The sequence below is a fragment of the Mastigoproctus giganteus genome, chromosome 8, assembly GCF_048544385.1.
Source record: "Mastigoproctus giganteus isolate SK-2022 chromosome 8, ASM4854438v1, whole genome shotgun sequence".
NCBI lineage: Eukaryota > Metazoa > Arthropoda > Arachnida > Uropygi > Thelyphonidae > Mastigoproctus > Mastigoproctus giganteus.
Genome location: NC_143582.1, coordinates 46,702,811 through 46,725,144, shown reverse-complemented (window position 1 = coordinate 46,725,144; position 22,334 = coordinate 46,702,811). Strand labels below are relative to the sequence as shown.

General features: G+C 37.2%; 1 protein-coding gene across 1 annotated transcript in view; it reads left to right on the top strand.

Moving 5' to 3' along the window:
• The window catches only part of LOC150081507 (centrosomal protein of 78 kDa), a 206,933-nt gene that overhangs the window by 23,733 nt on the left and 160,866 nt on the right, over window positions 1-22,334 (top strand). The window contains exon 3 of the mRNA XM_090380226.1: window positions 20,205-20,277. Within this exon, the coding sequence (XP_090236352.1) occupies window positions 20,205-20,277 (73 nt within the window). The remainder of the gene's footprint in view (window positions 1-20,204; window positions 20,278-22,334) is intronic.

Sequence of the window (22,334 nt, the reverse complement as noted above, 5' to 3'; positions counted from 1 at the left end):
ATTTTTTTTTTTTTTTTTGTGGCTGTTGCTGCATAAGCTCATACACTTGCTTTCTTGCATCACATCCACTACTACTACTACAGGCTTCATCAAAGATGAGATATAATCGTCATTCATTCCTGATCCAGGTCCAACAGATGTTACATTTTCTTTCTGAATGTTCATTTGATATCTGTTTCTTCTGGATCTCAAGTCACATTGGGATCAAGGGTAACAAACTGGCGATGCTGCAGCCAGATCACCACAACCCCCAGAACAACTATAACCTGTTAGTCCCCTAAACAGACTACAGGCAAGTAATACACAATAGATTACTCTTTTAGTGGCAAAGATCTTGGCATGGCAGGTCACAAGCAAGCTGGATTAGATAAAGCCTGTAATTAAACACTAGCACTCTAGTCTGTGTAGGAAAATTGCAGAGAGGAAATTGTTCTTGCTTGCCTCTGCATAGGACACAGTCATCTTACATATTCATTCCTGCTGAGGGCAGATGATTCCGCTGTGTGTAAGCACTCTGACAGCTTTTTAACCATATGATGTTTTATCCGAGTGCCCATGTTATAGACACGAACTTGTTTTATATTTTACTGCTTTTAATCATTTTACTGAGTCTTATACACATAGTCAGATTTTATGTTGACAGTGACCAAGTTTCAGACAATTTTTTAATTACTTAAAAGTTTTAAATCTTTTTGCTCTTATGTAAAATATATCTTTTATACCTCTCTGAGATACCTCTGATATGCCTTTTTTTGACATAGTGACTTAATTTGTTAGGTCACTGAAATCTTTTAATTCATCTTTTACTTGACCTGGTTTTGGCACATTATAGCCTTAGTAGCTGATGCACCAATATAACCAAAACCATTTGGATAAGAAGCAAATTTCCTAATCTTAGACTGTTCAAAATTGAATTTGGATTGATTAATTTTTGGAACTGTTGCAAGAAAATGAAAAGAAATGAAATGAAAAATAAAATTAAATGAAAAGAAATGAAAAATAAAATGAAAATGTTGCAATAAAATATGTTGGCAGAAAATGAAGCTGAAGATTTTGATACAAGCCAATTCTGATATGCTGTGCTCTTATCTTGAGCAGCCTTTGCATATTTATTGGAAAATCAAGATTTAGATGAGGATGAGATTTTAGGATGGAATGAGGAATAAAGGATTTCATCCCTACAAGAATAATTTCACCGGCACCATCTGAGCAAACATCATAAGAAGACTTAGAACAATAGTCCAGCCCAAAAAAGATGAATGGAAATTAGGCAGATCGTTCCATTTTGCATTCTTTTAATACCAAATGAAACAAGGCTGAGAATGGCCATGAGAGACTCCATTGGAGAAGAGACCTGATCATCAATAAATTGTGATTTGTGTACTTAGAAGGCCACTTTGATGGTTGTTGGGGTATAAAAGTTCAAGAGTGTGAGGCGTATGATTATGGTTGTCCGGTATTCTAATAGGTAAATGAATAAGTTGGGTACGGCTGTTAGTTATAGCAAAATCCCTAGCATCTCTACCAGCCTGGTCTGTACAAGTAGAAAATTGAATCCAGCTGAAGTTATGACCATTAAAATCACCCCAAAAAATTACTTCACAACTATGAAAGTTTGATTTTAGAGAGTTGAGTTTCAAAGAAAGAATTTAAAGTTCTGATTGATTTTTGGAATTGGGATAATGATATTAGCATTAGTTGAGGCATACGATGCAAAAAAGCACGCTTATACAGCATCAGCCAAAAAAAAAAAAACCTTCCCATTTCACTCATCTGGTGACCCCAAATGTTTGTCTAGTTCAGTCTTAAATTTATTTAAGCTATCAACTTCCACAACAACAAATGGAAGTCTGTTCCAGCAATCAACTACCTGCTGGCTAAAGGCAAAAACTTCCACACATCTATTCTACAATTGTCTTTCCTCAATTTGAATCTGTGCCCCCCCCCCAGGTTCTTAATCTGAGCAAGTGGAAGTATTCCGTCAGTATTGAGCCTGCTCAAACCGTTCAACACCTTATACACCTCAATCATATACTTGAATTTCAGGAAAGCTTTTGACACTGTGCATGTTGTGCATGAAAAACTACTGTACAAATTGGAGCAGAATGGTATTAAGGGTAAGTTGCTACAATGGATAAAACGGTGATTGAGTGGGAGAAGATAGAGGGTGGTGATCAGTGGACGCTGACCTTTGAGGACTAATGTTATTAGTGGAGCCCCACAGTGTTCTGTGTTGGGCCCAATGTTGTTTTGTATATTTATCAATGATATTGATGAAGGTATATCAGCCTTAGTGTCAAAGTTTGCAGATGATACAAAGGTTCGCTGGGTTGTTAATGGCAGTGTGCTACCGCTAAAGGGTTTTGAAAATTTCGGCAGATGGGCTGCGAAGTGGCAACTGAAGTTTAACATTGACAAATGCAAAGTACTGCATATGGGCAGAAATAACCCCAGAAGAACATACCAACTGTGTGGTGGTACTACACTTATGGTGGTATAAAACGAAAAAGACTTGGGAATAATTGTGCAGTCAGATATGAAGTTTTCTGAGCAATGCAGACAGGCTGCAAGAGCAGGTCATGGGGTTTTGTCAATGATATACAGGAATTTTACTAGCAGGGAAAAGGAGGTGATTGTCCCTTTGTATAATTTGTCCCTGAGGATTGTCCCTTCATCGCTGGACGGTGCAGTGTGGAGTCAGTTTGGTGTGACATAAGCATTGGGAGATCAAAATTGAGAGTAGGAGTGTGCTATAGGCCTAATGACTCTGATGAGTATAATAAGGAACTGTACAGGGAAATAGAGTGGGCCAGTAAATCAGAGTGTCTTATAATGGGAGATTTTAATTTCCCAGATATTGACTGGAATTTGGGGGCTGGATACTCACACACTAGCAGGGCTTTTGTGGATTTATTGGATGATTGTTTTCTACATCAGCATGTTCGGGAGGCAACTAGAGGGAGTAATACTCTTGATTTGATTATCAGCAGTGATTCTTCATGCATTAAGAATCTGCAGATAAATGAACCACTAGGTGGCAGTGATCACAGTGTGCTGAAGTGGGATTTACTCAAAGAGGTAACTACCATTAGGGGTAAAGGGAAGGGTTATTGCTTCCGTAAAGGCGACTACGATGGACTGAGACAGTATTTAAATTCTATACAGTGGGACCAACTGATGATGTTACCAACAGCAAATTCAAAATGGGAAGCATTCAAAGAACTTATCTTGGAAGCTACTAGGCTTTACATACCAACTAAGAAATATTGTTCAAGGTTTAGGCCAAAATGGATGTCAGATGAACTAATGAGGCATATGGCAGAGAAGAAAAATGCATGGGATACTTACAAATTAACACATGACACAGAAGCCTATGATAGATACAAGTTGATATGCAACCAAGTTACAAAGGAGGTTAGGCAGGCGAAGGCAGATTACGAGAAATCCTTGGCAAGGGATGCAAAGAAAAACAGCAAAGAGTTCTTTACTTATGTAAACTCTAGAAGGAAAGGGATGAATCAGATTGGTCCACTTGATATTGATGGGTCAAGTGTTGAGGATCCTGCTCAGGTGGCTAACAAACTAAATGAATATTTTGCATCGACATTCACACATGAGGAGTTATTCAGCGAGGGGAATGCCAGAGGTGTATTCAACTCTAGCAGTAAGTTACAGAATCTTGAAATAACTGGGAGTAAAGTGGAGGAGAAACTGTTGAAGATAAACACAAGAAAGGCACCCGGGGTGGATGGGATCTATCCAGTTATATTAAAGGAGGCAGTAAAGGAAGTAAGCAAACCCTTAGCCATAATTATGAGAGCTTCCTTGGACTCAGGGGAGGTACCCATAGACTGGAAATGTGCAAATGTGACCCCAATTCACAAAGGAGGATCAAAGGCTGACACAAGTAATTATAGACCTGTGAGCTTGACTTCTGTTCCAGGAAAATTAATGGAGGCACTGGTTAAAGACGCACTGCAGGATCATTTAGACAAGACTTCAGTTATAGCTCAGACACAGCATGGTTTTGTTAAGGGGAAGTCTTGCCTGACCAACTTGATTGGATACTATGATGCAGTCACAAAAGAACTGGATGCAGGGAATAACTTTGATATTATATACTTGGATCTTAGAAAGGCTTTTGATACTGTTGCACATGGAAGACTGCTACACAAATTGGAGCAGTGTGACATTGGAGGCAAATTGCTGCTATGGATGAAGGGGTGGTTGAGGGGGAGAAGACAGAGAGTGGTAATCAATGGACACTGCTCATCGTGGACTGATGTTATTAGTGGAGTCCCTCAGGGCTCAGTGTTGGGTCCATTATTGTTTTCTGTATTTATAAATGATATTGATGATGGTATATCGGGATTAATGTCCAAGTTTGCAGACGATACAAAGGTTGGCAGGGTTGTCAAGGACACTACTGACACTATGCTTCTGCAACAGGATCTGGAAAGGTTGAGCAGATGGGCTGAGAGGTGGCAAATGAAGTTTAACATTGACAAATGTAAAGTACTACACATGGGAAACAGCAACCCCAGAGCAACGTATCAACTCTATGGTACAACACTGACAGTGGTAGAGAATGAAAGGGACTTGGGGGTGATTGTGCAGGCAGATATGAAGTTCTCTGAGCAGTGCAGACGGGCTGCAAGAGTAGCTCATGGAGTATTGTCAATGATATACAGGAATTTTTCCAGCAGGGATAAGGAGGTGATTATTCCATTGTATAAGGCGATGGTCAGGCCACACCTAGAGTACTGTATACAGGTCTGGAGGCCTCATTTCAAGAAGGATGTAGAGCTGCTGGAACGAGTACAGAGAAGGGCAACAAGATTAGTGAATGGAACAAAGGGGTGCTCTTACGAAGAAAGGCTTAAGTTTTGCAAATTACAGTGTCTGGAGACTAGGCACCAGCGAGGTGATCTGATAGAGGTGTATAAAGCCTTGAATGGTTTAAGCATACTCAATGCTGATGGGATTCTTCCTCTAGCTCAGAATAATCACCTGAGAGGGCATAAATTCAAATTGAGGAAAGACAGATGTAGGATAGACGTGCGGAAATTTGCCTTTAGCCAGCGGGTGGTTGGTTGGTGGAACAGACTTCCATCCCTTGTGGTGGAGGTTGATAGCCTAAATAAGTTTAAGGCTCAGCTGGACAGGTATTTTGAACGAACAGAGGGGTGAAGTGGAAGTGGTTTTTTTTTTTTTTTTTTTGGCTGATGCTGCATAAGCTTGCTTTCTTGCATCAAATGCCTCTACTAATGCTAATGCTAATGCTAATAAGGCAATGGTCAGGCCACGCCTTTAGTACAGTGTACAGATCTGCCAGCCTCATTTTAGGAAGGATGTAGATTTGCTTGAATGTGTACAGAAAAGGGCAACAAGATTGGTGAGAGAATGAAGGGAGTTATTATTATTGTTTGGTTTTTAGGAGCATTAGCAACTAAGGGAATGAAGGGATCCTCTTACCAAGAGAGGCTTAAGTTCTACAAATTGCAGCAGCTGGAGACTAGGCACCTGTGAGGTGATCTGATTAAGGTGTATAAGACCTTGAATGGGTTGAGCACGCTGAATTCTGATGGGATTCTTCCACTTGCTCAGATTACGAACCTAAGGGGCGTAAATTCAAATTGAGGAAAGACAATTGTAGAATAGATGTGCGGAAATTTGCCTTTAGCCAGCAGGTGGTTAATTGCTGGACCAAACTTTCATCTGTCGTGGAAGTTGATAGCTTAAATAATTTCAAGGAGGAACAGGACAAACTTTTAGAGGGAATGGTTGTGTGAATTTTTTTTGGCTGATGCTACATAAGCTCATACGTTTGCTTTCTTGCATCACATATCTCTATTACTATTACTATCAGATCACCTCGCAGGTGCCTAGTCTCCAGATGCTGCAACTTGCAGAATTTTAGCCTTATTCGTAAGCACATCCTTTTGTTCCTCTCACGAATCTTGTTGCCCTTCTCTGTACTCATTCTAGCAACTCTACATCCTTACTAAAATGAGGCCTCCATACATGTATGGTACTGAAAGTGTGGCCTGACCATTGCCTTATACAAAGGGATAATCACCTCCTTGTCTCTGTTAGCAAAATTCCTATATATCATCGACAAAACTCCACGACCTGCTCTGGCAGCCCGTCTGCACTGCTCAGAGACTTTCATATCTGACTGAACAATTACCCCCAGGTCTTTTTCATTCTCCACCTCTCTGAGTGTAGTACCACACAGTCGGTACATTTCTCTTGGGTTACTGCTACCCATATGCAGTACTTTGCATTTGTCAATGTTAAACTTCAGTTGCCACTTCTCAGCCCAACTGCCTAACTTTTCTAGATCCTGTTGCAGTAGCATACTGTTTTTACTGTCATTAACAACCCTGCCAACCTTTGCATCATCTGAAAACGTGGACATTAAGCCTGACGTGCCTTCATTGATAAATACACAAAACAACGAGCCCAGCACTGCACCCTGGGGGACTCCATTAATAACATTAGTCCACGTAGAGCAGTGTCCATTTATTACCACTGTCTGCCATCTCCCACTCAACCATCCCTTTATCCATTGCATCAACTTCTGCTTAATGCCATACCACTCCAATTTGTACAGCAGTCGTCCATGTGCAACATTAGCTTTCCTGAAATCCAAGTATATGATATCAGGATTATTTTTTGCGTCCAGTTCCTTTGTGACCACATCGTAGTATTCAAACAAATTGGTCAGAAAAGACTTCCCCTTAACAAACCCATGCTGTGTCTGAACTATTACTGTAGTCCTGTCTAGGTGATCCTGTATCACCTCTTTAACCAGTGACTCCATTATTTTCCCCCGAACAGAAGTTAAACTAACAGGTCTATAATTATTTGTGTCACCCTTTGTGCCTCCTTTGTGAATTGGGGATACATTTGCAGAATTCCAGTCCATGGGGACCTCCCCTGACTCTAAGGATGCTTCCATAATTATGGCTAAGGGTTTGCTTACTTCCCTTGCTGCCTCCTTCGGTATAACTGGATAGATTCCATCTGTCCCGGGTGCCTTTTTTATGTTTAACTTCATCAATTTCTCCTCCACTTTGCTCTCAGTTATTGCAAAATCACTTAGCTCCCTGTTAGAGTTTGATTAACTTCTCGTTCCCCTCCTTGAATAACTCCTCATGTATGAATGTAGATACAAAATAGTCATTCAGTTTATCAGCTACTTGAGCAGGATCATCAATAGTCAAACCATCTATGTTAAGTGGACCAATCTGATTCATCCCCTTCCTTCTAGAGTTTACATAAGTGAAGAACTCTTTGCTGTTTTGCTTTGCATTCTTTGCCAAAGATTTCACATAATCTGCCTTTGACTGCCTAACCTCCTTTGTGACTTGATTTCAGACTAGCTTATATCTGCCTTAGACTTCTGTGTTGCCTGATAATTTATATACTTCCCAGTATAGGCAACAGATGAATTTTACAGAATGAGTTAAAAAGATTTTAAACAGAGGAGATGAAAAAGTGATTCCAGATTAAGAAAATAAATGTTTAAGAGGTGAAAGTTAATTTAAAGTTTTTGACAACTTTATTTTGATTAAAATAAAGTTATCAAATACAGTTTTATTTTGTTGTCAAAAACAGCTTTATTTTCATTAAAATTAAATCAAGAAGAAAATTTAGTGTAGTTGGTTTGAATTGAAAACTGTGAAAGGATGTTGACTAGTTGAGGCACATGTTTGGGAGGGCGGGGAGAGAGAGAGAGAGAATGGAATTACAAATTTGCATTTCAGAATAATTTCCATGTAAATGGGTATTTCATTGAATTAAAATTAACTGTTTAAGTAAATATAATATGTAATAAATAGAGTGAATAGATAAGCCATCTTATTTGTAATTTTGCAGTCACTGAAGAAGTGGGGGAGAAAATAGAAAATGGAAAACATTATTTATTTTAAATGTAGATTTTAAAAATACAGGTGAGGTATGTATTTAGATAAAATAATCTGAGAAACATGCAATTTAGAAATTATATTGGGGATAAAAATCTTTAAGTGATAGCAATAACCATTAAATTAAAAAAAGGGAAATTTACAAATCCACTTGATTGATTAGGCTTTTTCAGTAAGGAACATCTGTACAGTCTTTGAGATCATAGGAGTAAGGTGTGGCTGGTTTTGAACATGGTCTTGGGATCCTACAGCCCATACAATCTTAAAATCTGAAGAACAGCTGCCAACGAAATGTTGAGTGAAACAAGCTATTATTCTTAAAATCCAGATTGATTTCAATGGTACTACATTGGAATAGAATGTAACAGGTGTCTAAAAAAAAAAAAGATGAGAAACTTGGTGGCAAGGATTTGTTGAGCAACTGGTTGTTTTTAGAGGACTACGAGCAGCCAGTTTCTCAACAAATCACTTAAGCATTAACCCATAAAGGAGTTATAGAGTTTAAAATGCTTCATGATAACTCGGGAACTTGAATTAGGATTAAATCAACTTTAAGCAACTAAAATTCTTTTAGTTATGGAATATATAACTTTAAAAAAAAAAATGCTGCCTAAAATAAAGCTTAGGTTCCAATATGAGCCCAAAAATTTTACTGACTGTGATAGAAGTAGCACACTACTATTAATATAAATAGGGGAACAATGTCATATATGACATGAATTCGCTTATGCACGGTTCGCCTTTGTGTTTACAAGAAATGGCAGTGAAACATGGCAGAATCATCCCAGCTGAACACAACACTTACTGCGTCATTTACTCAGTTGCTACATGCACGCTGCTTTGTTTTTGTGTGTGTATCAAGTGTGCCTCCTTATTTTTGTCCTTTTTATACTGTAATCGTGCTTTATTCCCTAAAAATTAGTAAAATACTTGAAAAAAGTGTGAAAAGGAAGCATGCTGGTGAAGATACTTCAGGTTCAGAGAGGAATAGAAAAAAGTAATATTGATAGAGGAAAAATACTAAATTGTGAAACGCTTTGAGCGGAATGAAAGAACATGTGATTTTGTACATGCAGGCATAAATGAAGCAATGCTGAAAACAATTAGAAAGAATGCAGAGAAAATAAAAGCAAATTTTATAGCAGGAACAACTCAAAGTGTAACAAAATCCATTAGATCAAGACAAAGAATTGGAAGAGATGGAATGTCTATTCTGTTTGGAGAGAAGATCAAACAAAGAAAAGATCAGGAACAAGTTTGTTTACTATAAAAGCAAAAGCATTAGCAATATTTGAAGATCTCAGAAATAAAGACCAAGTAGTGCCTTCCTTTACTGCCAGTAGTGACTGGTTTACTAATTTCAGGAAACATCACGCTTACCATAATGTGAAATTATCAGGTGAAGCTGTGAGTGCAGGTGAAGAAGCAGCAAAGGCATTCCGCTGATACTAAAAAAACTAGTTGAATAGGGCTATACACTGGACCAAATTTTCAACTTTGATGAAACAGGACTATATTAGGAAAAAAATGTCATCACAAACATATATCTCAAGAAGTTCCATGCTTCAAGGCTGCTAAGGATAGATTGACTGTTATGTTAGGAGCAAATGCAAGTGGCAATTTGAAACTGAAGCCTGTTGTTGGTTATCTGCAGCCAATCCATGAGCATTAAAAGGGATTGTAAGGTCTACCCAGGGTGTTTACTTTAGGAGTAGAAGAGAGTTGATGACAGGGCAGAACTTCACTGATGTTCTACTAGATGTATTTGACAATGTGTTTCGAAGCTACTGCAAAAATAAAAATTCGGATTTTAAGATTTTAATTGTTTTGAACAATGCGCTGCGTCACCCTCCAACCCTTGCTGAACTGTCACCAAACATCAAAATCCTGTTTTTATCCCCTAACATTAGTGCACTATGACCACAGATGCTGATGCGTCTAATAAATCCCCAAACAAACAAACGAAACACACAAACCCCCTAACACAACATCTCTTATCCAGCTACTTGATGAAGGAGTAATTGCTGCTTGTAAGCACTATTATACAAGATGCACATTTAAAATGTTGAAAGCAGCAACAGAGGGCGAAATTGCACCAACAGATATGGATTTCTGGAAGCAATTCAACATAAAGAAAGCAATTAATATAATTATGGAGGCTTGTATGATGTTTGGTGGCCTCTTTTACCTTTTATTTGTGATTTTAAAGGCTTTGATCCTGTAAATGAGCTTCCTAAATTAAAAGCACATTGTGTTGCTCTCACAAAGCCAGTTGGCTTTGAGGAATTAGAGGAAGAAGACGACTTAGAAGAGTTGCTTCGGTCCCATGAAGAAGAACTGCAATAAGTTGTTGCTGAAGAGTAGGTGGAAGGTGGGGAAGACGACAAAGATGAATGCCTGCAAACCACCATAAAACAGCTTTCTACTTCACAGTTATCCTCAGTTTTGAATTCATTTGAGAAAAGTATGCATTTGCTAGAAGATAATGATTACAATGCAAAAAGAAGCAGAATAGCATGTCATACAATTTGATCTCCTTTGAAGCCATATAAGCAGCTGTTTTTTGAAAGAAGGAAGATGGAAAAACAACAGGGATGGGGTACACTTAAATAGAAAGGGTGCAAGGATATTTGCTTATGCTATCGAGGCAGTGTTAGGTGGGTCAGAAAACTGCTAGCTTGGGGGGCGGGATTCACAGACTAAAAGGTTAAAAGTATCCCAGACAGAGGTGAAGGTGATTCTTGTACTGCTTCTATTAGAATAAGCAGTGGCCTGGAGTGAGGGTTGCTTGGGGTTTCCAGTGACCGATGGCAGTCATCATGAAACAGCTGGTTATATGGGATGTGTTAGGGTAACTAAGAATAAGAATAGGTGCATGTATACTTGCATGCATACCAATGCTAGATATATAGTAAATAAATTTGATGAATTTGAAGTGTTGGTCAAGACATCAAAGGCGGATATTGTTGAGATATCAGAGACGTGTTGTCACACAGATATTAGGAATGCAGAATTGGAATTTGGGAAGTACAATGTGTACAGAAAAAGGATAGACAGGATAGGAAGGGAGGAGGGGTTATGCTGTTAATTAAGAAAAATATGAAATCAAAAGAAGTGCACCCAGTTGATATAGATGGACAGTGCACTGTTGAGTTTAGTTTGGTGTGACATAAGCACTACAAAAGCAAAAATAAGATTAGGAGTGTGTTATAGGCCTAATGACTCGAATGAGTACAACGAACAATTGTACAGAGAAATAGAATGGGCTAGTAAATCGGAATGTCTTATAATGGGGGATTTTAACTTCCCAGATATTGACTAGAACTTGTGGGTTGGTCACTCACACACTAGTAAGACTTTTTTGGATTTATTGGATGATTGTTTTCTGCAGCAGCATGTTCGAGAGCCAACCGGAGAGGGTAATACTCTTGATCTGGTTATCAGCAGTGATCATTCGTGTATTAAGAATTTGCAGATAAAGGAACCACTAGGTGTCAGCGATCACAGGGTACTGATGTGGAATTTACTTAAAGATATAATTACTATCAGGGGTAAAGGAAAGGGTTTTTGCTTCCGTAAAGGTGACTACAGTGGTCTCCGACAGTTTTTAAATTCTGTACAGTGGGACCAACTGATGATGTTACCAACAACAAATTCTAAGTGGGAAGCATTCAAGGAATTAATCGTGGAAGCTACTAAACATTTCATACCTATTAAAAAATATTGTTCAAGGTTTCGGCCTAAATGGTTGTCAAATGAATTAATGAGACTCGTGGCAGAGAAGAAAAATGCATGGGATGCATATAAATTATCAGCGACACAGATGCCTATGGCAGATATAAGCTAGTCTGTGATCAAGTCACAAATGAGATTAGGCAGGCGAAGGCAGATTATGAGAAATCTTTGGTGAAGGATGCTAAGAAAACAGCAAGGATTTATTTACTTATATAAACTCTAAAAGGAAGGAGTTGAATCAGATTGGTCCACGTGATATCGATGGTTCGACTGTTGATGATCCTACTCAGATAGCAAATGAACTGAATGAGTATTTTGCATCTACATTCACCCATGAGGAGTTATTAAGGATTGAAAATGCCAGAAGGCTATCAAATTGTAGCAGGGTGCTTAATGATTTTGTAAAAACTGAGAGCAAAGTGCAGGAGAAATTGTTGAAGTTAAACATAAGAAAGGCACCTGGGGTGGATGGGATCTATCCAGTTATATTAAAGGAGGCGGTAAAGGAACTAAGCAAACCCTTAGCCATAATTATGAGAGCATCCGTGGACTCGGGTGAGGTCCCCCACGGACTGGAGATGTGCAAATGTATCCCCAATTCACAAAGGGGGATCGAAGGGTGACATGAGTAATTACAGACCAGTTAGTTTAACTTCTGTTCCAGGTAAAATAATGAGTCATTGGTTAAAGATGCATTGCAGGACCATCTAGACAAGACTGCAGCAATAATTCAGACACAGCATGGGTTTGTTAAGGAAAAGTCTTGTCTGACAAATTTGATTGGATATTATGATGTGGTTACAAAGGAACTAGACGCAAAAAATAATTCTAACATATACTTGGATTTCGGGAAAACTTTTGACACTGTTGCGCATGGAAGACTACTGTACAAATTGGAGCAGAATGTTATTAAGGGTAAGTTGCTACATAAAATGATGGATGAGTGGGAGAAGACAGAGGGTAGTAATCAGTGGGTGCTGCTCTTCGTGGACTAATGTTATTAGTGGAGTCCCACAGGATTTGGTTTTGGGTCCACTGTTGTTTTGTATATTTATCAATGATATTGATGAAGGTATATCAGACCTAATGTCGAAGTTTGCAGATGATACAAAGGTTGGCATTGTTGTTAATGACAGTAATGACAGTGTGCTACTGCAACAGGATCTAGAAAATTTGGGAAGATGGGCTGAGAAGTGGCAACTGAAGTTTAACATTGAGGAATGCAAAGTACTGCATATGGGTAGAAGTAACCCCAGAGGAATGTGCCAACTGTGTGATACTACACTTCGGGTGGTAGAAAATGAAAATGACTTGGGAGTAATTGTGCAGAGGAATATGCCAACTGTGTGATACTACACTTAGGGTGGTAGAAAATGAAAATGACTTGGGAGTAATTGTGCAGTCAGATATGAAGTTTTCTGAACAATGCAGACAGGCTGCACGAGCTTGTCATAGGGTTTTGTCAATGATATACAGGAATTTTGTTAGCAGGGAAAAGGAGGTGATTGTTGCCCTCTGTATAAGGGAATGGTCAGGCCATTCCTTGAGTACTGCGTACAGGTCTGGAGACCTCATTTTAGGAAGGATGTAGATTTGCTTTAGCATGTAAATTTGCTAGAGAGAAGGGCAGCAAGATTGGTGAGGGGAATGAAGAGATCCTCATACCAAGAGAGGCTTAAATTCTGTAAATTGCAGCGGCTGGATACTAGGCACCTGCGAGGTGATCTGATTGAGGTGTATAAGGCCTTGAATCGGTTGAGCATGCCGAATTCTGATGGGATTCTTCCACTTGCTCAGATTACAAACCTAAGGGGGCATAAATTCAAATTGAGGAAAGACTGTTGTAGATCAGATGTGCAGAAATTTGCCTTTAGCCAGCAGGTGGTTAATTGCTGGAACAAATTTCCATCTGCCGTTGTGGAAGTTGATAGCTTAAATAAATTCAAGGAGGAACTGGACAGACATTTAGAGGGGAATGGTTGTGTGAATTTTTTTTTTTTTTTTTTGGCTGATGCTACATAAGCTCATACGCTTGCTTTCTTGCATCACATACCATGATTACTCTTACTATAAAAGAACCTTTCATGAAATGTTTATTACTATAACAAAAACGTTTTATGAAAACACTCATAAAAAGACATGAAATGAGCCACAGATCTGTTGTGGTGTGACCACATTTCGTCGAAAGCCCTCGTGTGCATCTCCTCCACCTTCCAGTTCTGATAACGATGACAACCTGCCACCACTTTCCCCATAATTCACTGCTTCAACCCTTTCTCACGCCTTTTATCTCAAGCTGTCTTCATTTATTTTTAAGGTTAGAACCTAAATTTAGATGATCAAATTATGAATTTAACATTTTAAACTGTGTAAGTATTTTATTACGATTATTTATTGTGTTTGGTAATGTTTTGTTTACAAATGTGTGTTCAATCCGCTACCTAACCATATTTTTCTAACCATAAGGACTGTTATTTATATTGCGTGAGGGTTTCTAGGAACACAGCTGTCTTTATTCCAGCAAATCGAAACTTCATTATGCTTTGATTTAGCCAGATTAACCATCAAACAAGAAAATCAAAGATAATCCAAAAATTCTTTAATTTCCAGATTAACCTGCTTAGAAATAGAAACTCACATAGAAACATACATCGTCAAAACTTAAAAATATACTTGAAGCTGCACATAAAGATATTTCTTGTATACGAGCCTGAAGAAAAGAATAATCATAACAAAGCAAATAGCAAACTGCTTTATAGTAGACATGTACTTGTAGAACTAGTAATGATGTGCGAATGGCATTTCTTGAAATGCCTATTTGTGAGTAATATAACTAAAAACTTGTTAATTAGCCCTTTATTGAATATGTTTTTTTCATTTAAAAAAAATAAAAGTACAGTAATACCCCGACTTACGCTACCCCGACTTACGCGAACTCGGAGTCACGCGGTTCTTGATTTTTTCGTTTGGCAACGCTGCCGCCCACTATCTTCAAGGTCGTTTTTCATATGTTATCGATATACGGTGCGACGGCGGAGAATGAGAGCGAAAGATGAACAAAATTCAACTTTGCTGCTTTTATGTTTTTTATATCAGTGAAGGGGAAACACATTTCACCATAATAACGTAAAAACCAACACAATTCCAGCTATCGGTATAATCGCAAATGCAATTAGATCGAGTTTACTACCAGTTTATAACAGATTTCACTAGCAGAAACGCAACTGGATTTTTATTGTTTTATGGTAGTAACCCCTAGAAATGTGAGGTGTTAATAGTGTATCTCTGCCTTTATGGTGTTGTTTATTCAGTTGCTACATGCGCGCAGCTTTGTTTATACGTATCAAGCGTGCCTCCTCGTTTTGTAATTGTGCTTTATTCCCTAAAAATGAGTAAAATACTTAATTAAAAGGTGTGAAAAGGAAGCGTCCTGGTGAAGACATTGCAGATTCAGAGAGAAAAAGAAAAGCAATTATCGATAAACAGAGGCGGACTGGATCAAAAATTCTTACCCGGAAAAATTTATAGTGGCCTCATACTATGGTTTATGGCCAAAATCACACTGGCCCACCGGGTTTCCCCGGTAAGGCTTATGGCCAGTCCGCCTCTGTCGATAGAGAAAAAATATAAAATTGTGAAACGCTTTGAGCGAAATGAAAGACCCTGTGATATTGCACGTGCTACAGGCCTAAACGAAGCAACGGCGAAAAGCACATGACAATTGAAAACTTGACAGGTTGAAAATTGAAAAGGGCTCAATTGTAAAGGGCTTAAAAATTTTCGAAAACATAGACTCCAACGAAGAACGCGTTATAGCTACAAAGCAAGGAATAAAAAAATTATTAGCTTGCTACGAAGAAATTCTGCGTGAAAAAAAGACGCGCTGTGTCGTCAGATGAATTTGTTAGATTTTATGAAGCCATTGACATCGAAATAACTTTTTAACGTAAGTCATTTGTTTTTTAATACATATTTTGTATTAATATGTATAAAGAACTGCAATTTTATTAATATTTTTCTTCTAAACTAGTGTTTTTGTTAGTCCTTGGTCCCAATTAAGCAAAATTTATATGTATTTACAGGCATACCTCGAATAACGAATAGGATGCGTTCCACGAAATTACTTCGTTAAGCGAAACTTCGTTTTCAGAGGTAAAAATATTATGGCCAGAATAGGGATACGTTCCTACGTAAAGAAAATGAAAAGCTTTTTTTTCGGACAAAGAAAAGTTTTATTAAATAAACAGTCAACTTACATAAAAAGTGAAATCACATTTTAAAATACGAGTCTAAAGTTGATTGTTTATGCTCTTTTTCTCTTTCATTTAACAATTGCCTATGCGGAGTTATTGCATTTAACACTGATTGCTTAACAATAATACTTCTTCCTAAATCAGGATCATTTTCACTAAAAAAATTTAAAACGTTTTCAATGTCATTTAAGCACCTTTTTAAATCTTTGGTTTTTTAACACTTTTTCGGCTGGAACTTCTTTAACTTCATCTTCATTGCTAACAAGGTTTTCTAAATCTTCCACTGAAAAACCATCAACTTCTGCATTCAATAAATTTCTAACATCCTCTTCATCGACATTTTCGAAACCTATTGATTGAGCCATCTGGATAACTTCATTTCTAATTTCTTGGATGTTATTTTCTTCTTCTAGTACAACTTCTGGCCATATTTTGCGCCAAACTCCATTTAAGCATTTCTTAGTGACTTCTTTCCAAGAACTATCAATGTTTTCAATTGCCTTTTTAATGGTGTAGTTTTTCCAAAAAGTTTTAACTGTCATTTCCTCTTTATCCTCTAGTTCAGTTAAACTACTTAATGTTCGACGCAGATAATAAGCTTTAAATGATGCTATTTACTCCCTGATCCAATGGTTGAATCAGGGAAGTTGTGATTGCTGGAAGAAACACAACTTTGACAGGAATGCATGTGTCCAACGTGTTAAGATCAGTAGGATGTCCCGGAGCACTGTCTAACAACAAAAGAGCTTTTTCTTCAAAGTTGTTTTTTTGACAATACCGTTTTACTTCAGGACAAAAGTGGTTAACAAACCAATCAGTAAATAACTCCTTGGTAACCCACACTTTTCTATTTGCTTTCCATATTACAGGTAAATTCATTTTTATGTTACCTTTTAACGCCCTCGGATTTTCTGAATGGTAAACTAATAACAATTTTAATTTATAATCGCCAGAGGCATTTGATCCAAAGAGTAACGTTAAACGGTCTTTGGCTGCTTTGAACCCAGCAGCTGATTTTTCTTCAATAGAAATGAAGCTTTTTGTTGGTAGCCGTTTCCAGAACAAACCGCTTTCGTCAACATTGAACACCAAATTTGGAAAATTTTCACGTTCAATTATTTCCTTTAGTTTTTCTGGAAACTTATTTGCAGCTTCTCCTGTTAATTTTACACTATGAATCCTGCCCCTTTTTTTAAATTTCTCGAAGAAACCACGAGAAGCCCCAAAGGTTTCCGTAATTTCTTCAGTTTGTTTAGATTTCAGGTGATTAAACTGGAATATTTTTTTTTTATGTTAAATGGGGCTTGAAATTGCCGACTTCGTTATATCGAAGCTTCGTTATCAGAGGTAACGTTAACCGAGGTATGCCTGTATATGCAAAGTTGTACCCCGACTTACGCGAATTCGACTTACGCGATTTTCGTCGGACCCACCTATCGCGTAACTTCGGGGTATTACTGTATAACAAAAATGGACATGCCAAAAGACGACCAAACTGGAAGTGAGAAGGAGGCACTCAGGAGACTAAGGATAACTGTGTTCACCTAACAATTTTTGGAATGTCTATTAAGATATTGTAGTTTTTTATTATAAATCAGAAACTGTCACTGCCACTGCCACTCTACATTTTCTAGGAAAAATATCTGGCAGCTGCAGTCTTTTATAACTCATTATTATTCCATATTCTTCAAATTTTAAGCAATAAATTTTTTTAATGCTGGTATTCCAGAAAATAAATGATTTTACATGGTTTATGATTCTGTAAGTTGCAAAAAGTACATCATGGGCTACAGGCTGCCAGTTGGCCATTAGGAGATTGGTTGAAATTCATCCATACATAAAACAATGTTTATTATATAAACATAATAATTTAATATAATTTTTCTAGAATATATTTACATCAGATCAATCTTTAAAAAAAGCCTTTATTAATAAAAATATCCTATTTTCTAAATTATTATGAAACAGAAATTAAGAATCTGGAGATATAATCTGGAGGATGTGTGATGTTTATATTTACAGATGATGTAAAAATTGGGAGAATGGTTAATGAACAGCACCAAGCAGTTCTTTTGCAGGATGACTTAGGTGTGCTTCAGGGATGGTCAGAGAAGTGGGAGTGATGTTTTAATGCAACAGAATGCCATGTCTTACACTTGTAAACAGCAACCAAAGGATAACTTGGAGGGGTTGAATTAAAAACAGTAGAGGAATAAAGGGATTGCAATACAAATAGACATGAAGTTCTCCATTTAGTTTAGATTGGCTGCAAGGGAATGCCAACCTCCATGATGTCTTTTCAATGATTTGTTTGAACATTTGCTTTTATAGATAAGGAACTCATAATCACACTGTATAAGGCATTTCTAAGACTGCACTTATTATTATTATTAGCTATATGGTGCAAGGAGGCTCGAGGCTTATGCTGCACCAGCCTAAAAAAAAAAAAAAAATTCTGAATTACCCTGAGAGAGAGAGAGAGAGAGAGAGAGAGAGAGAGAGAGAGAGAGAGAGAGAGAGAGAGAAACAAGACTCAGAAGTGGAAGGGAATCACCAAGAGAGAAGAATGATGATATCCAGCTCAGGACCCTGGGTGTGCCAAGCCCATACTCACCGGATGTGAGCCCCTCGAATACTGTGTCCAAGTATGGACACTATACTTGAAATAAGACAGAGCTTCTTGGAAGGGTTAAAGATAGGCAGCCCAGTTGGTGATATCTGCAAAAGGGTGCTGATGTGAAGAAAGTCTTTTGATATATGGGCTAATGAGCAGAGCTTTGTAACTTGGCACCTTAGAGATGATATGACTAAGGTCTGTGGGGCTCTGAGAGGGGAAAGTAAAATTAATGAAAGCAAAATGTTCACTGTTATAAAATGTTTCAGAACTAGTGACCTTAAATTCAAATTTTTTAGGTTAGAGGTTTAGATTGGATTGTAGAAAGTTTTGTTTTAGCCAGCAAGTTGTTAATTATTGGAATAAGTTATTGCCGTGGGCAGGGCTGTAGTTATGAAGTCATCACCCAAAAACTTACATAAAAACTTACATAAATAATAAACTTCTAATACCAATACACATATTAGATTTCATCATATTAAACAAGAACCTCAGCTATGGAATTCCAGCTTTAGACAGAGCAGTGAGATTAAGTATTGCTTGTGAGAGCACTTATAGGCCTTACTCACCAAATCCATTTTTGTGGACACATATGCATAATGTGCTTATTATTTTCACCATGTCTATAATGGATTTTCATTTGTCAAGTCATTCCAAATTTCATTGAATTGAGACCAATAGAAATCTGACAATTATTATTTTTTTGTGTGCAGTCTTTATTCAAAAACAAAATTTTGCGAAATTTTATGTTTTTGTTTCAAACAACTTATGAGCCTTTCCAAATTTCATGAAAATTGGGCTTATAGAAATCTGGCAATTATTCTTTTTTCGTGCATATCCTGTGGGCTATTCATGTACTGAATATTGTAGCTGAAGAACTAGATAATGCTTTTGCCATATACTGATTGGAGGAATGAATAAGAATATGGCAGATGCATGGAAACTAAATGTTTTTGGTTTGTACATAAGTCATTGCTTTTTTTCTTTCTTTTTTTTTTTTTTTTTTTATAAATCATGAATTATTACTATTTGTTGAAGGGTAAGCACTCCTGAAATGTAATGCACTGTGTACATTAACTAACTTGTTTACAGTATATGAAAGAAAATCCCCTGCTGTAGGTACTTTCATTCTATCCATAAACAATTAGTAAGGGGAGAGAGAGAGAGAGAGAGTGAGTGCACATATAGTTTTTCTTAACAGGTAATCAGTTTTCATACTAAAGCTTCATCATCAACAATGCTGTTTTTACTTGTTCTAAACTTCTGCATTACCATAACCTTGCTTTTCATTGATCACACAATAAAAATGACTAGTATGTAGTGTATTAGCTTTAAATATGATAGAAAACTTTGATTAAGACTACAGTTTTATTTAAGTTTTTGGGAAGAGGTTTTATTCCTTGTGGTATTATATAGAATACAGTATTTTATTGTTATAAATATAGCTGATTACAAAATCAATTCATAAGACTAAAATATACAATAGATTTTTGACAGTTATATTTTAATAATATTTATTATACATTAGATTTTGATAATTTAAATTTTGATAACATTTATAATATAGTTATATTTTGATAATTTTTAATTAATGCTAAAAATAAATTCTTTTCAACTGCTTTTATTAATGCACAATTTCAGTGTGTAATGGAACCAAATTTTCATATTTAGGCACTCCAAAAAACATCAACACTTCAGCATCTCTCTTTAGCTAAATGTCCAATTGGTAACCAAGGTATGGAATGTAAGTATGCTATTTTATACTTGTTTTCATCATCAACAACAACAAAACAAACTGAACTGTGTGCAGCATTTATGAGTAGTTTCCTTATTTTAGGTAATATAAAAAAAATATACTGTACAATGTTGGATATGGTACAGCAGAATCACATGTACTTTATAATAATATGAAGAAAATGAAAACCAAAGGATCTGTGATGTTGCTTCCTGTGTTTTTCTGTTATTGAGTGATTTATATTGTTGAGATGGCTTCTCTTGCCATTCTCATTTTATGGAATAAAAATGATTGCGTATAATTACAATCAAAATGGAGTTTAAATGCTAAATTAAACTTTCTTGGAACTGTTCTCTATTCTTCGGTGTATTGTGTGCTGTGTATACATCCTTGGGCTGTAATTTTCATTTATGACTCCCTAGTTCTGGAATTCTTTAGAACAGTGAGAATTCCACCTTCATTCATTTTACTGATCCCTCTCAGAGCCTTATAAATCTCAGTCAGGTCACCTATGAGATGCCTAGTTGCCAAGCTGTGTAGCCCACATAATCAGAGTCTTTCTTCATATGGTCATCCTTCTGCCGATTTCACCATTAAAGTTGTCCATCTCCAGACCTTTTCAAGAAGCTTGATATCTTTTTTCAGAGGAGGTCTCCACACTTGAATGCAGATTGCAAAATCTGCATTCAAGTATGGAGACCTCCTAGCTCTGCATTCAAGTATAACCTCCTTATCTCTACAGGATAGTGTTCGATAAATCATTGAAAGGACACCATAGGCTTTCCTGGCTGCCTGTTTACACTGTTCAGAAAACTTCATATTTGCTTATACGTAACTCTCAGATCCCTTTCTTTCTCCACTGTTTATAATTCAACCTCGCCAAGTTCGGGTTGCTATTCTCCAAGTGTAAGACCTCGCATTTAGCTGCATAGCTACCACTTCTCTGACCATCTTCGAAGTCTCATCCTGAAGGAGTGCTGCTTACCACTGATCCTTAACAACTCTGCCAATCTTTATGTCATCTGCAAATTTTGACATCACACCTTCTATTCCTTGGTTGATGTCATTTATGAAAATGAGAAACAACAGTGGTCTAAGAACTGATCCTTGAGGGACCCCACTCCTGACATTACACTATCTGAAGAATATTCATTAATCACAGCCTTCTGCCCTGCAATCACCCAGCAATCCGCCTTAGAATCTTACCAGTGATCCCAACCTGTACAAGCTTATACTTGTACAGGTTGTACAAGCAGTAACATCTCATGAGGGACTGAGTCAAATACTATGCTAAAATCCAGATAAACTATATTGAAATTATTCCCTAAATCCAGCTCATGTGTAACTGTGTCAAAGTAGCCTACTAAGTTAGTTAAGCATGATTTACCCTTAACAAAGCCATGTTGTGTCCTTCAGAATGTCCTTCTAAATGTCCCTGGATTGAACTCTTAATCACTGCCTCTAAGATTTTCCTACCACTGAAGTCAGACCAATCGATCTGTAGTTACCAACTTTACACTTCACTCCTAGAACTGCTTTTATGTACAGGTGACCCCTGCTTAACACTGATAATTGGTTCCCCGAAAAACAGAGAACTAGGTGAATCAGCACTACGTGAGCGGCGTATTCTCATAATGTAACATATGTGTTTGTCAGTCGTGGTCTATGCCATAGGATATTTCCTAATCAATAATAAACGGTAGTGAAAAGACACGCAAATGTCGGTCAAAATATTTAATATAAAAAAGTTGTACATATAAAATATTCTCCATGACATACGTATATAATTATGTGGTAAGTAACTACATTACGTATCAAAATTCAAAATGGCAATTAAAATCATGAATTTATTAATCTGATGGCCCCGTGCTGTTGAGTTTTTGTATCTTTTATCGATTTTGGTTCTCTTCCTAGTAAACTAAAAGGGGTTTTACTTTAAGATCCCCCACAGCATTACCACCCAACAACGAAGTCAACCAACCCTTCACCGCTTTGAAGCCTGTCATGTTTTTTCCTTCTCTCGATATGAAACTTCTTGTAGGCATTCGTTTCCAAAAAAGTCTTGT